General features: G+C 47.1%; 5 protein-coding genes across 5 annotated transcripts; 4 read left to right on the top strand and 1 right to left on the bottom strand.

Moving 5' to 3' along the window:
• Positions 1 to 75: 75 nt before the first annotated feature.
• LACBIDRAFT_321466 (uncharacterized protein) lies at positions 76 to 577 on the bottom strand (the record flags this gene model as incomplete). The annotated part of the gene is made up of 2 exons (XM_001873721.1): positions 76 to 84; positions 119 to 577. The coding sequence occupies 2 exons, from the start codon at positions 575 to 577 to the stop codon at positions 76 to 78; spliced, it is 468 nt and encodes a 155-aa protein (XP_001873756.1).
• Positions 578 to 6,748: 6,171 nt separating this feature from the next.
• Positions 6,749 to 7,819, top strand: LACBIDRAFT_302050 (uncharacterized protein; the record flags this gene model as incomplete). Its single annotated transcript, XM_001874375.1, has 3 exons — positions 6,749 to 6,794; positions 6,868 to 7,191; positions 7,242 to 7,819. 3 exons carry the CDS (start codon positions 6,749 to 6,751, stop codon positions 7,817 to 7,819), a joined length of 948 nt encoding a protein of 315 aa, XP_001874410.1.
• A 1,067-nt stretch (positions 7,820 to 8,886) lies between these two features.
• Positions 8,887 to 9,641, top strand: LACBIDRAFT_291947 (uncharacterized protein). The gene is made up of 3 exons (XM_001874374.1): positions 8,887 to 9,040; positions 9,144 to 9,264; positions 9,401 to 9,641. The coding sequence occupies exons 1-3, from the start codon at positions 8,909 to 8,911 to the stop codon at positions 9,601 to 9,603; spliced, it is 456 nt and encodes a 151-aa protein (XP_001874409.1). The 5' UTR covers positions 8,887 to 8,908; the 3' UTR covers positions 9,604 to 9,641.
• A 756-nt stretch (positions 9,642 to 10,397) lies between these two features.
• Positions 10,398 to 10,658, top strand: LACBIDRAFT_302048 (uncharacterized protein; the record flags this gene model as incomplete). The annotated part of the gene is made up of 2 exons (XM_001874373.1): positions 10,398 to 10,509; positions 10,564 to 10,658. The coding sequence occupies 2 exons, from the start codon at positions 10,398 to 10,400 to the stop codon at positions 10,656 to 10,658; spliced, it is 207 nt and encodes a 68-aa protein (XP_001874408.1).
• Positions 10,659 to 11,474: 816 nt separating this feature from the next.
• On the top strand, positions 11,475 to 11,738 carry LACBIDRAFT_302047 (uncharacterized protein; the record flags this gene model as incomplete). The annotated part of the gene is made up of 1 exon (XM_001874372.1): positions 11,475 to 11,738. One exon carries the CDS (start codon positions 11,475 to 11,477, stop codon positions 11,736 to 11,738), a length of 264 nt encoding a protein of 87 aa, XP_001874407.1.
• Between the last annotated feature and the right edge of the window lie 452 nt (positions 11,739 to 12,190).

Here is a 12,190-nt window from a genome sequence, read left to right as displayed (position 1 = left end):
CATCGACAGCTTTTCCTTTGTCTCGGGAAAGCTTAATATTGAGACTTCCTTCCACTTGTCCTCGGAAACTATCCCTTAGACATCCTAAAAACAGTTCTACCAATTCTCTGTTGCTCACCAAGGCAGGTGGCACCAAGAGTAATTTTTGTTCTGCCCGGAAACCTCTAGTGAGGCTTTTAAGTGCAACAATGTCATCAATATCAATGCGCTGATGGTCATTACAAATTTTTCTCAAATTTGCTAGTGTTCCTTTTCCAGCATTCTTTGCCTCTGGATAGTCATCGATCAACGCCTGTTTAAACTCCTTGTATTCAATTTCGGGAGCAAAGGTGTCAAATGCTCGCCATTCAAATTCCGTCATCTGGTCCGTATACCTTCCTAACTGTTTCTTCTTTTCTTGATCATCATCGATACCATGCTCTGTGAACAAGTCCTCCATTTGGTCAATGAATCTTAACAGCTCAATGGGTTTTTCCTTGTCAAAGTTAGGAGCTCCTCGGGAGCCTGGCAATGGCATCGGTCTAGACGATCTTCTGCCTCCAGTGGCAGGAGCTTCATCTCGGGTATTATCTGGCATGTTTGTAATATTTCTTTGGGCTAACGAGTTCGGGTTTATATTATCAGATGCCCTAACAGTTTTTCTACGAGTCGTGCGAGGAGGCAGTTGGGATACTGTCTCTGTTCTTAACGGAAACCTTTGCGCTACTGCTGTTGCAGGTTGCTTAGCTTTTCGTTTAGGTGGAGGTGGTAAACCTGACGATTCCCCTGCTTTAATAGAATTCGCTGTTTGTCTGATTTTTGGTGCCGTGGTGAACGGCTCTGCACTAGTATTTAAATTGCTTCAAACGCTAGCGGTTTTTAATTTAAACTTCCGTTCAAATAAAATGATCCCGTAGATCACTAAACTTTCAAGTCTTTGCTTTATCAAAAACAAAAGGAGACCCTCGCGGTGGGCTCCAGATGATACGCTTTGCACGGGGATGAACGTGAAAGTGCGAAACACGCAAACAAGGATCAAGCGCGTTGGGGGAAAACCCTAAACACCTAACACTCACTCACACACACACACACACACTATCACAATCTCGGTGCAAGAGTTCGAGGGCCTTTGGTATTAAGAAATACCACTTTTGTCTTCTTAGGTTTAAGTCTCAAGAGATTTCGTCTCAAAACGGGTTTTTATTATAAGGTGTGGTTTAGAATAGTTCAATAGAACAAAGTAGGTCTTTCTGGGAACTTGGTCTCTTAAATGCAAAGTTCTTTGATCACAGTTTCTTTTATTAACACAAAACACGACTTTAATTGACTTTTATGACTCCCGTGAGTTTTTATTATGTCACTACGCTCCAAAACCAAGGGTACGAGTACGCTGTCTCGTCTAAAATGATACTGTGTCCTTAAAACCTCTTATTCAAAAGTCTCCAAGCAAGTTGACTCCCAAGCACGCTGGCTTCGTTCACACTGTACTTTTCTTGACCACGAAGAAATCTCCTTTAATTGATTACAACTGTCCACCTCCTAAGTCTCTACTTGGAGTGCAACTAGCTGGTCAACGGGGGACGATTGCTTCCCTTTTGACCTGCCAGCGCGCTCCTTATATACTCCAGGAACCCCTATCTACGTTTTACATGTGTTTTAAAGCGGGATACTTCGGTCCGAATTACAAATATGAAATTTAATGAACGAGTGGTATATTTTGTAGTCTATCTCTGTGAACACTACAGATTTTGTAGTGTCACGTCTTTCATTTTCAAACGCATCAGTGTTTGATGCGTACGCGGAGTTAGCCGACATAGCTATTCTTAGCTTGGCATGATCTCGCGTGTTTCTTTCTATGGCCCGGTTTACCGGTTTGACAGATGACATCACAAAATGATTAACGTTTCCTGATGCGTTGATGCGCATGCGTACGCGTTTACCAATAGTCTTCGGCCTTCCGTCGCTTCCGAGTTTTTAATTAAAATGCCTTGTCTTGGCTCGTCTTTTCATTACGGAGGTCGGGAGACACTCCGAAGGTGTTTTCAAATGTCTTTCTTAATTGTCAGGGGGTTCTTATTATATTTCATCTAATAGAATGTGTCTTTTTCTCATGTTTGTACTTGTGACGTTCAGACGCATCAGTCTTTGATGCGTACGCGGGAACTGCCGTACATGACTTTCTGAATGGCCGTGAGCCACGCTAAGTCTTCATACGTCTACTACCTAGGTGTAGTTTAGTCTTTCCATGTTTCAGACATGCCATTTAGGCGTCTATGTCGTCTTTTCTGTATTTCTTGTATAAGCACGAGTTTTCACAATAAATCCATTATGTGTTTCTAAACCCTTGAGTAGTAATGCAATTCTTCTCCCTGCGTTGGGTGTTTACTCTAGAACCTCTCCGTGCTCTATTTCATGGTAGGTGAATCTTAGATGGGATCCAAGTATAATGTCACGACGCGTACTGCTGCCAGTTCCAAAGCCTTTGTCCTATTTTCAGATTCCACGCATTTGCATTTTTAGTCAACTGCGCCGGGTATGCGCATCGACTCTTTGTATCATTGCAATTGTATGTAGTGTATTTATTAGAGATGACCTTTTATCGGTAAAATCGTTAAAATTGAATTTTATACGGGTGAGATGGTTTCATCCGTATCATCGATTTACCCGTCCTTCGTCATCTAGAGATCAGCTTTGAAATTGCATGGGCTGGTGAAGGAGGGATACAAGCAGATCAACGCTCTACTTTCATGGGCCTCCTCGAACAGCATGGTCATAAATTGAAGCATCTTGTCCTCGACATATGGTTATTGACACAAAACGATCTGATATGTTGCTTGCAATCAGTCCCACGTGTTACTCACCTCCATCTAATCAATTCCACGAATGGTTCTATCTTTGATGAAGTTGCTGATAGGTTCACTCCTTCTGAAGAAAACCCTGATTGTCTTTGTCCTATGCTAGAAGAATTTCGGTGTGAAGACTCAGTGGGCGAGAACTTCAAGTCGTCCCAATCACGTCTGCTATTTTTTGTTGAAATGCGGTGTGTCCTTGGAAAAGGAGCGACATTGAAACGAGTTGACGTCACTCTTTATCGAGGCAAGCCAGAGGACCTTCAAAGCTTCCTTATTTCCCTCGATTCTAGGATTGAATGTGGACGCTATCTTCGTTATGAAGAGCTTGGTGACGCAGCAGTTGACGCGCGCATATTCGTCAAATCTGAGCGTTGTATGACGGTTGTGGACATTCAGTACGTACACACCGACCCGGACACATTTCATTCGCATAGGGAAGCTGTAGATTTTTCAGGGCCAAGGGATCACAGGTCACCGTCCTCGGAATCACCGACTCAATCCTTTATCCTTCGAGTTTAGCCCTTTTTTGAGATGGTACCAACATGGTTTCTGGCATCTGCAGTGTGTGATTCGATAGTTCAAATCTATTATGTGTTCACGTACCACCGGGCGTATCTCTTTCTACTCATTCTTGTCATCGGAATAACAGGACTGTTGAGCTGTACTAAAAATAATGATGCCCCAATTGTGGTGACGGGAAAAGGACGTAGCGGGTTGGAAAGGGGTGTCACTTAGATGGATATGGGATTGAATTGCAAAATTCCGGAGGGGTTCAAGAGTCCGCGCTTACCATCACTGCGGCGCATAGCGCACAACCCGGCTCCGACTCCCACATGAAAAAAACTTCAGACGATGAAGACGAGCCATTGGTGTCGGTTTTTTGGGAAAACGAAAATCATAAACTTATAACCCTCTATGGATATCAACTTTGACGGCCCATGGATTGTCCAGCTTTTGGCACTGCCCAGCACTTTCAGACTCGGGGATGAGCCCGAATCACTCGAGCCAAGAGTAGTCCGAGTTGTGGGGAGGGACTCCATGTAAATGTAAGCACCACATGGTAAAAATGAAGCCGTCCCTAGACGGCGAGGCATTCCATTGTGCATCGTGCGCGTAAATCGTGGTCAATTGATTGTCGCTGGTCGGGGACATTGGGAAATTTGATTTTTTTCTTGAGCCACTAGACTCGGGATAACAAGCGCACTTATAAGACGCGTAGCGATAACATAAAGAATGTCGTTCAAGCCCAGAGTTCAAAAGATGAGCGTCAGCTTTGAAACAGCTGAGGGTGAGTTCCAGCAAGGTTGTTTAGCAGAGAAAAGTTGTCGGTCAAGCCCAGAGTTTAAATGGTGAGTTTATTCGATCTACTTACTTGGAGGAACAGGGACGTTCAGAGTCCTCGCTTCCGACGTGTTTTTTCAAACTGCTTTCAAACTTGATTTTGGATCCAGCGGTCACCCCCGAAAGAATACTTACATGGAGTCAGTTTCGGAGAGGTTCCAGCAAGGTTGCCAAGAGAACTTTGTGTGGTCCGTCTGCACACAAGCTCAAGGGCCCGTCAAAATTACTGATGATGCCGCAGCCTATTGATCGCCATGTCATTTTGCGTACAGGTCGGAATGGAGGTGAAAGAGTGGAAGCGAAACATGAAATCCCTTGTTGTTCTTCCGGTCTGTAGCGTTGATGCATTGATGACCATTGGATGACCAGACCACAAGCTTCCAGGTGGAGTGGAGGAGGAAGATGCCGGCCCGGATGCGGGCGTTTGACATCAAAATCGCTAGCGTCTAGAAAAGGTTTTGCGTTCCAGTCATTGTACTTTCAAAAAACGCCTCCAGTTCACATCCCAAGCCCAGGACAACACGCTGGTGTCGTCTTTTGCTCTAATTCTTGGCTGAGTGCACAGCTATGCACACACACCGGATGGGTTTGTAAACAATGAAAAAAAGGCGTAAACGTTGATGCTGACGAGGGCAACGATCGCCGCGCAGAACTCGGAGTATATGCATCAGCATGTGCTCAGTAACAGCGGTCTTCCTTCCCTTCTTCTTGCGTTACCAGCCCCTAGGACTTCCCCGCCATGGGTGCTCTCACCAACGTCCTCCTCCTCCTCTCCCTCGCCACGTCCCAAACCCAAGCACTCTACTACCCCCTGCGCGAATACGCTGGCTCCACATTCTTCGATAAATGGGACTATTACGGTTTTGTCGATAATACCACTTGGGGTACGTCTCCCCCTCGTCTTTTCTTTTTCCTTTTCCTTTTCGTTCAACGTACTTTCGCAAAAAAAGGGAACGTAACATACCAAGACCGCGCAAACGCGACTTCCAAAGGCCTCACATCCATCAACGCCGCAGGAAACGCGATTATCAAAGTAGATAATACCACGTCACTCGTCGCGGCTCCCGCTGGTACAGTCGTCAATCGTGATTCCGTGCGCTTCCCTTTCCCTTTCTTTCCTCCCTTCGTTATTCCGCTAACCCCCCTCCACGCGCATAGATCCGCATAACCTCACAAGACTCTTACCCCCTCGGCACCCTCATCCTCCTCGACGCCCTCCACATCCCCTACGGCTGCTCCGTCTGGCCCTCCTTCTGGACTTTAGGCCTCCAATCCACCTGGCCAGGATCCGGAGAGATAGATATAGTAGAAGCCATTAACGGGATGACACGTAATCAGATTGCACTACACACTCCCCAGGGGTGTAATCAAGCTACGACAGCAACCCAACTGCAGAGCGGGACGACGGCGAATACGAATTGTGCGGAGCCTAGGGGATGTATTGTTATGGAGAATAAACAGGCGAGTTTTGGGGCTGCTTTTGGGGAGGGGGGTGGTGGTGTTTATGCGATGAGTATGGAGAGGGAGGGGGTGTATGTTTGGTTTTGGAGTGTGCGTTTCCCTTTTTCACTTCTTTTCGTTGAGTTGACGCGTTTTTTTTTTTAGCGAGCGGACATACCGTCAAGCATAAGCACCGCCACTTCCAGCAGCACGATGGACACCACTTCATGGGGTCTCCCAACGGCGGCGTACCCTGCTTCGGGGTGTAACATTACGCAGTACTTCCCACCGCAGAACTTGGTGTTGTTGACGACGCTTTGTGGTGCTTGGTGCGTTTCCCTTTTTCTTCTCTTCTTCGCGCCATTTCTTCCTTGTACTCACCTTGACAACAGGGCAGGCGTACCATCCATATATTCATCAACCTGTCCGGGGACTTGTGTACGCCTTTTCCCTTCCTTCCCTCCCTCCTCTTTTCCTCCGTTTACTCATTCATATATGCGCGCTTTGGAAACAGTTCGCAGATAACGTCCTAGGCTCCGGAACGAACTACGCCAACGCGTATTGGGAGATTAGGTATATACGGACGTATACCTCTGACAGTGCGAGTGCGAGCGCGAGCGTTCCTGTCAGTAGTAGTACTAGTGCAAGTGCTGCGCAAGGGGGAGGGGGGACGACGGTCGTTACTGTTGTTACGGATGCTGCGGGGCCTACGAGTAGTACGAGTGGGGCGGTGAGGGTGGGGGTGGGGAAGATGGAAGGCAGGGGAGTGGTGGGTTTGGTGGGCGTGATGGTTTTGTTGGTGGGGGTTTTGGTTTAGTCTCATTGTAGGATGGATTTGGACGCTTGCGATGGACATTACTTTATAGGAGGATGGACTTGAAGAGAAGATGAACTTGACGATGGATGGACATTATTTTATAGGAATTTATTCGATACTTGAGACGTACATGTTTTATTGGTAGGTCCTCGCCCTGACCGCCTTCTGACCTCAGTCAACCGAAACCCCTTTCCATCAAGTCTCAAGTTACCTTTCCTTCCTCCTTGCAGCTCGCCGCATAACACTTTCCGATTCGAACTCATTTTCACAAACACGCCTTGTAGTTTGACCTGTCACTCAACCGGCGTTCACCATCAACATGCATATGGCTGAAAGTGTTATTCTTCCGCCCCCAGAGATAAAATGTAAGCACCACTTCTTATACTACACTATCAAGCCCTACCTCAACGCTCACAACTTGGACCTTCTCTAACACAGCCGTCATCGACAAAACTGCCCTATTCGTCGCGCGTTCTGCCAATCCTTCTAAATTCGAGGACAAAATCCGCAAGGGTCAACGCTCTGATCCCAATTTCTCGTTCTTGGACCCAGCTGATACATATCATGGGTATTATCGTCACAAAAAAGGCGTCTGGGGTGACGACGCTTTGGAGATGAAGGAAGAAAAAAATAAAGGGGAAGGGGAACTCGCTAGTAGTGGGAATTCTTCAAAACCAATTTCCTACATCCCGCCACACCCCACAGCAACTGCCAAGCTAATTCAGTCAATGGTTGAAATCCTTCCGCCCCCAGAGATAAAATGTAAGCAGTACTTCTCCCTACCTCACAAGACCTTCTGAATCTCTGCACAGCCGTCATCGACAAAACCGCCCTATTCGTCGCGCGTTCTGCCAATCCTTCTCAATTCGAAGACAAAATCCGCGAGGGCCAGCGCTCTGATCCCAACTTCTCGTTCTTAGACCCAGCTGATACATATCATGGGTATTACCATCACAAAAAAGGCGTCTTGGATGACGACGCTTTGGAGATGAAGGACGAAAAAAATAAGGGGGAAGGGGAACTCGCTAGTGGGGATCCTTCAAAACCAATTTCGAATTCTTACATCCCCGAAGCACACCACATAATATCCGAGTCAACGCCAACAACTGCCACTGCCAAGATAATTCAGCTCAAAGGCATCGCCGACATCTTCGTCGCGCTCGTACTCACTGTGAAACCGCAGTTCATCTATGATTCACCGGCGACGCATACGTTGAGTGGGTTAAGTGGGCTTGTAAGTTTTTCACTCCTTTCCACCTCCGAATTCCCACATCATTCACGTCTTGAAATTTCAATCTTTTGGAATAGCATATATCGAACGCAAACACTGCACGGGGGTTCAACCAATCCATCGCGTGTATGGTCGCTGCTGTCGGAGTGGGGCATTTAGTTGCGTCGAGGGCGGCGGGGAGGGAGAGGGGGGTGCGGTGTACGATATGTACGTCTCTGATTCTCTTCCTTTTTCGATTTAATTGGGAGTTTCTACCCACCTTCCATTTCCTCTTTACCCGGTTATTTTCTCCCATCTTACTTTTCCTTCTCCCCACCCGCCCGATTTCCCCCCCAACCCTCTTTGCTCCAATATGTCCGATTATGTCTGATTCTCTTCCTTCCTTTCTGCTCCGATCGGGAGTTCCCCCACCTTTTTACCCGGGTCTTACTTTTTATTTTCTCCCATCTTATTTTTACGTCTCTCCACCTGCCCCATTCTTTTCCCAACATGACCAATTCCGTAACTCACCCACTTATTTTACAGTCGCAATGAACCTCACCTGGTCCCTCCTCGGCTTCCTCACCTGCGCGCAGCCCGTCGAAAAAGGTGTAGGAAGCGCAACGCTACTCATGTCGAGCATCTCACATGCATTGTTTAGTTTTTTGTTTTTGTATTTGGATGGGGGTGATATGTTTGGGAGCGGGCCCGAGACTGAGAAGAGAAATGGGAAGAGGGATTAATGTTATCGAGGTTCATGATCATGTTTGGGCAACGGAATAGTTATTAGATTACTTTTGCCTTGGACTTATCATCAACGACGGGCCCCGTTTCCTCAGTGCCTCGCTTCCGTGTTGTGTTAATAAAAACACGATAACAACAGCCATCCATATACTCATCTTGTACTCATCAACGCTTGTGTACGCCTTCTCCCTTCCCTCCCTTCAAAGACTAACCCTCCCTCCCCTCCTCATTTATGCCCCCTTTGAAATCAGTTTGCAGATAACGTCCTAGGCTCCGGAGCGAACTACGGCAACGCATATTGATTTAGTGTAGGATGGATTTGAAGAGAAGAATAGACGGACGCTCGCGATGGATATTATTTTATGTACACTGGGAGATTAAAGTTCGATACGTACATGTTAGGGATTCAGATGACGGCATCAATATTTGGCCCCTTTTCCCACCAACAATATCCAACCTGCATCCTGCCGCACGGCCGCACCCCACACAACGGTCGACGCACCCCACACAGTATCATTAATATCAATGCCAGCAACCGACAGGCTAATTCAGCTCAAAGGCATCGCCGAGATCTTCGTCGCGCTCATACTCACCGTGAACCCGCAGTTGATCTATGATTCACCGGCGACGCACAAGTTGAGTTATTTAAGTGGGCTCGTAAGTCTTCTCCTCTCCTTCCCTTTCCCTCAGCCTCTTCTCTGCCCTCTTTAACTGGACATTCCCCATAAATTCTAAATCAATCCCACATCATCCGGAATAGCATATATCAAATGCAAGCACGGCACCGGGGTTCAATCAATCCATCGCATGTATGGTTGCTGCCGTCGGAGTGGGGCATTTAGTTGCGTCAAGGGCGGGGAGGGGGGCGCGGTCTACGATATGTACGTATTGTCTGATGCCTCAGAGTTCTCCCCCACCTTTCAAATGTCCTCCTTACCCACACCTTCCTCCTTCCCCATTTTCTTTCCCCCAACACCTCAACCCTCATGTCGACCAACCAACTCACCTACTCTATAGTCGCAATGAACCTCACCTGGTCCCTCCTCGGCTTCCTCACCTGCGCGCAGCCCGTCGAAAAAGATTTAGGAAGCGCAACGCTCCTCATGTCGAGCATGTCACATGCAGTGTTTAGTTTTGTGCTTTTGTATTTGGATGGGGGGGATATGTTTAGGAGCGAGCCCGAAACTGGGACTCGGAATGGGAATGGGAAGAGGGATTAATTTTATCGAGGTTCATGATCATGTTTGGGCGACGGAGTCGTTGTTGAATTTCTACGTACTTGTGCTAACATTTTGGACTTATCGTCGACGAAGGTGAGGATGGAGACCTCCCGAAATACATGTAGAGTGCCACGCCAAGAAACACCCTGGACTTTGATCTATATCCCTGACCATGTCTCCCAGTGCCACCATGGAACCAAAGAATTAGCGACTTCGAATTCGGTATACTCATCTCACCCCTCACTTTCTTCTACAAATTGTTTTTGTTTGTGGCTTGCACGCGATTCGACATCATAATACTTCTTCAAGTTCAGACCTTCTCCGGGAAACAGTCACTGGGCGCACTGAAGACAACAAGAAGACAAGTAACGCGCTCCAGTGCGCTGAATTTTATGTGCGTCTATATGTCTCTAACCTATCCAGGGCTCTCGTCTACTTAGACATACTGTTGTACTTCTGAGCGCCGCTCTGTCTTCTAACTCTCCGTTCTTGTCCTCTCGCTCGCCAAGGTCAGTGCACGTGGTCGTTATCTGGAAGGACGATCATTATGTAATCCACGCGGGTTGCCACCAAGTTGCCACCAACATTTTTTCAGCGATTCCACCATTACGCCCTTACGTGAGTGTCCCGCAGGTCTCGAAACCCTTTTCCTTTTGACAATGATTTGTCTGGAAGATGTCGCAATACATATCATTTCGGCCTGGGATGGAATCCGATGGATCAGCGTCATACCGTCCAGCAAGTTCCTAGGTAGGATTGTTCCAATTGGATCCAAGTCGCTTTTGTCGTTGGCGATGACTGGATTGAGATTACTGGTATATACGTCCCGTCGTCCTTGGAATCCAATCTATGCCGAACTCATTGAGCCCCAATTTTCTCTGCGTTCCTCAAGACTCAAGTACTCAAGTACTCACACGTCATCCTTTCGTCTCACTGATGCGTTGATTCCTCCCTCTCTAGTCATTCTGTCTTTTGCACCGCCTTACCGCTGTGAAATTCCACGTTCCAACCGCATGACTTCCCTGTATGACTATCTCATTAACAGACCCGAGTAACGCAATTTTCGGACTGGGACTGGTGAAAGATCGTCTCTATTTTTTGAGATCTAATAATAACTTGGAGTGCTTCAGGGATCGGCGTAAAGGAATCCCCGTTGCTGGCATACGTCATCACCCAACTCTCTGCCGAGGTGAGCTGTTTCATTGAAAGGGGCGAAAGTGGAAACGGCTACCTTCTGTGCGTACACATATGTGTAACACCACAACTTATGGGTGATTATACTTGCCGCATTTAGTCCCTTCTTGATACTCTATGTTGGTCATACTTATCAACTGTCAGCGTCAACGGGGCCGTTTGAATACTGCCACAATCTCCTCCACGAAACAAAACCACTTTATTAAGTTAGACTCTGCCCAAACATCTCATCCCCGTCATAGTTATTCGGATCGTTAGGACGTTTGACGCCTTGAATGGCGCTCCTTGAAAAAGAGGCTTGACTGCCACCATCAATGTCTTTTCTCATCCCCTTTGCCTTCGCGTCAAGATGGACGAATCCAAGCCAATCGACAAGCTTCTTCATGAAATGCAATGCATAGCATATGTTCAAGGCATGTTGACCATCATCAATGTATCGGCTCTTTTGCTTATCGTTGTTCCAACCCAGTCGCAGTTACGATTGCGGTTTTTTATGATCACTGTCAGTTTTTCGAGGATTTTGCTGCCAAACGATGACTTACTCTCTTGGCAGTCACCACCTTTGACTTGGAAGTCAGTACTATGGCTACCGTTGCTGACAATATCTTATCTCATTCATGTTAGGTCGAGCTCATCTGGGTAGGACTGAAATCCACGCTCGAGACCCGTCGCTAATCATGGTTGTAGAAGAAAAAATGGACATTCGTAACCGTCCTCTTTATCATTGTACGTCATTCACATTCCGGCGCCGCGTATTATGTAGTCTCATCTGCGGTTGCGTGCCAGAACCGATACTTCGGCGAAGCACTTCCACTGTGCGCACAAATTCTGCATTGCCGCTACGCTTGTTCACGGGGTATCACAGATATCTTACAAGTGGTGTGGAATATTTTCGCTCAGGGGAATTCTTCAATCTAATCACAATTCCATCGAAGATCTGATCCTCGGACCTTCCTCTGCGGAAAAGAATGGCGTTAGTTCACAGTGAATCTCCTTCGTTTCTTGACTTTGACTCATCAAGCGCGTCTGTTGAAATTAGGAGTGAGTCCCTCCTCCACACGTTGACTGATTTTGACTCAATGCAATTATTGCTTTAGATGTAGGTATAATTTATCCTTTTACTTGACTGTGATGAAGCTATGGAATCGGTAAAATTTCAGGTAGTCCCGCACCAAAAATAGAAGGGGCACAGGAAAATCTGCGTGGCACGAGCGTGGCGTGCGTGTAGGTGCGTGCAAGGGTCTAGCGTGCAGGGAGGGGCTGCGTGCACTGACAGAGGATGTGCGTGCATGCTCCTAGCGTGCACCCAGGCGCGCGTGCATAATATATAGGGTGCGTGTATGGTTTAGGAGGTGCGTGCATAATAAAAACAGTCAAGTATCTTACTGTTTCA

The sequence above is a fragment of the Laccaria bicolor genome, genomic scaffold, assembly GCF_000143565.1.
Source record: "Laccaria bicolor S238N-H82 LACBIscaffold_1 genomic scaffold, whole genome shotgun sequence".
Classification (NCBI taxonomy): Eukaryota; Fungi; Basidiomycota; class Agaricomycetes; order Agaricales; family Hydnangiaceae; genus Laccaria; species Laccaria bicolor.
Note: the sequence above shows the minus strand (reverse complement) of the source record. Positions and strands in the feature narration are given on the sequence as shown.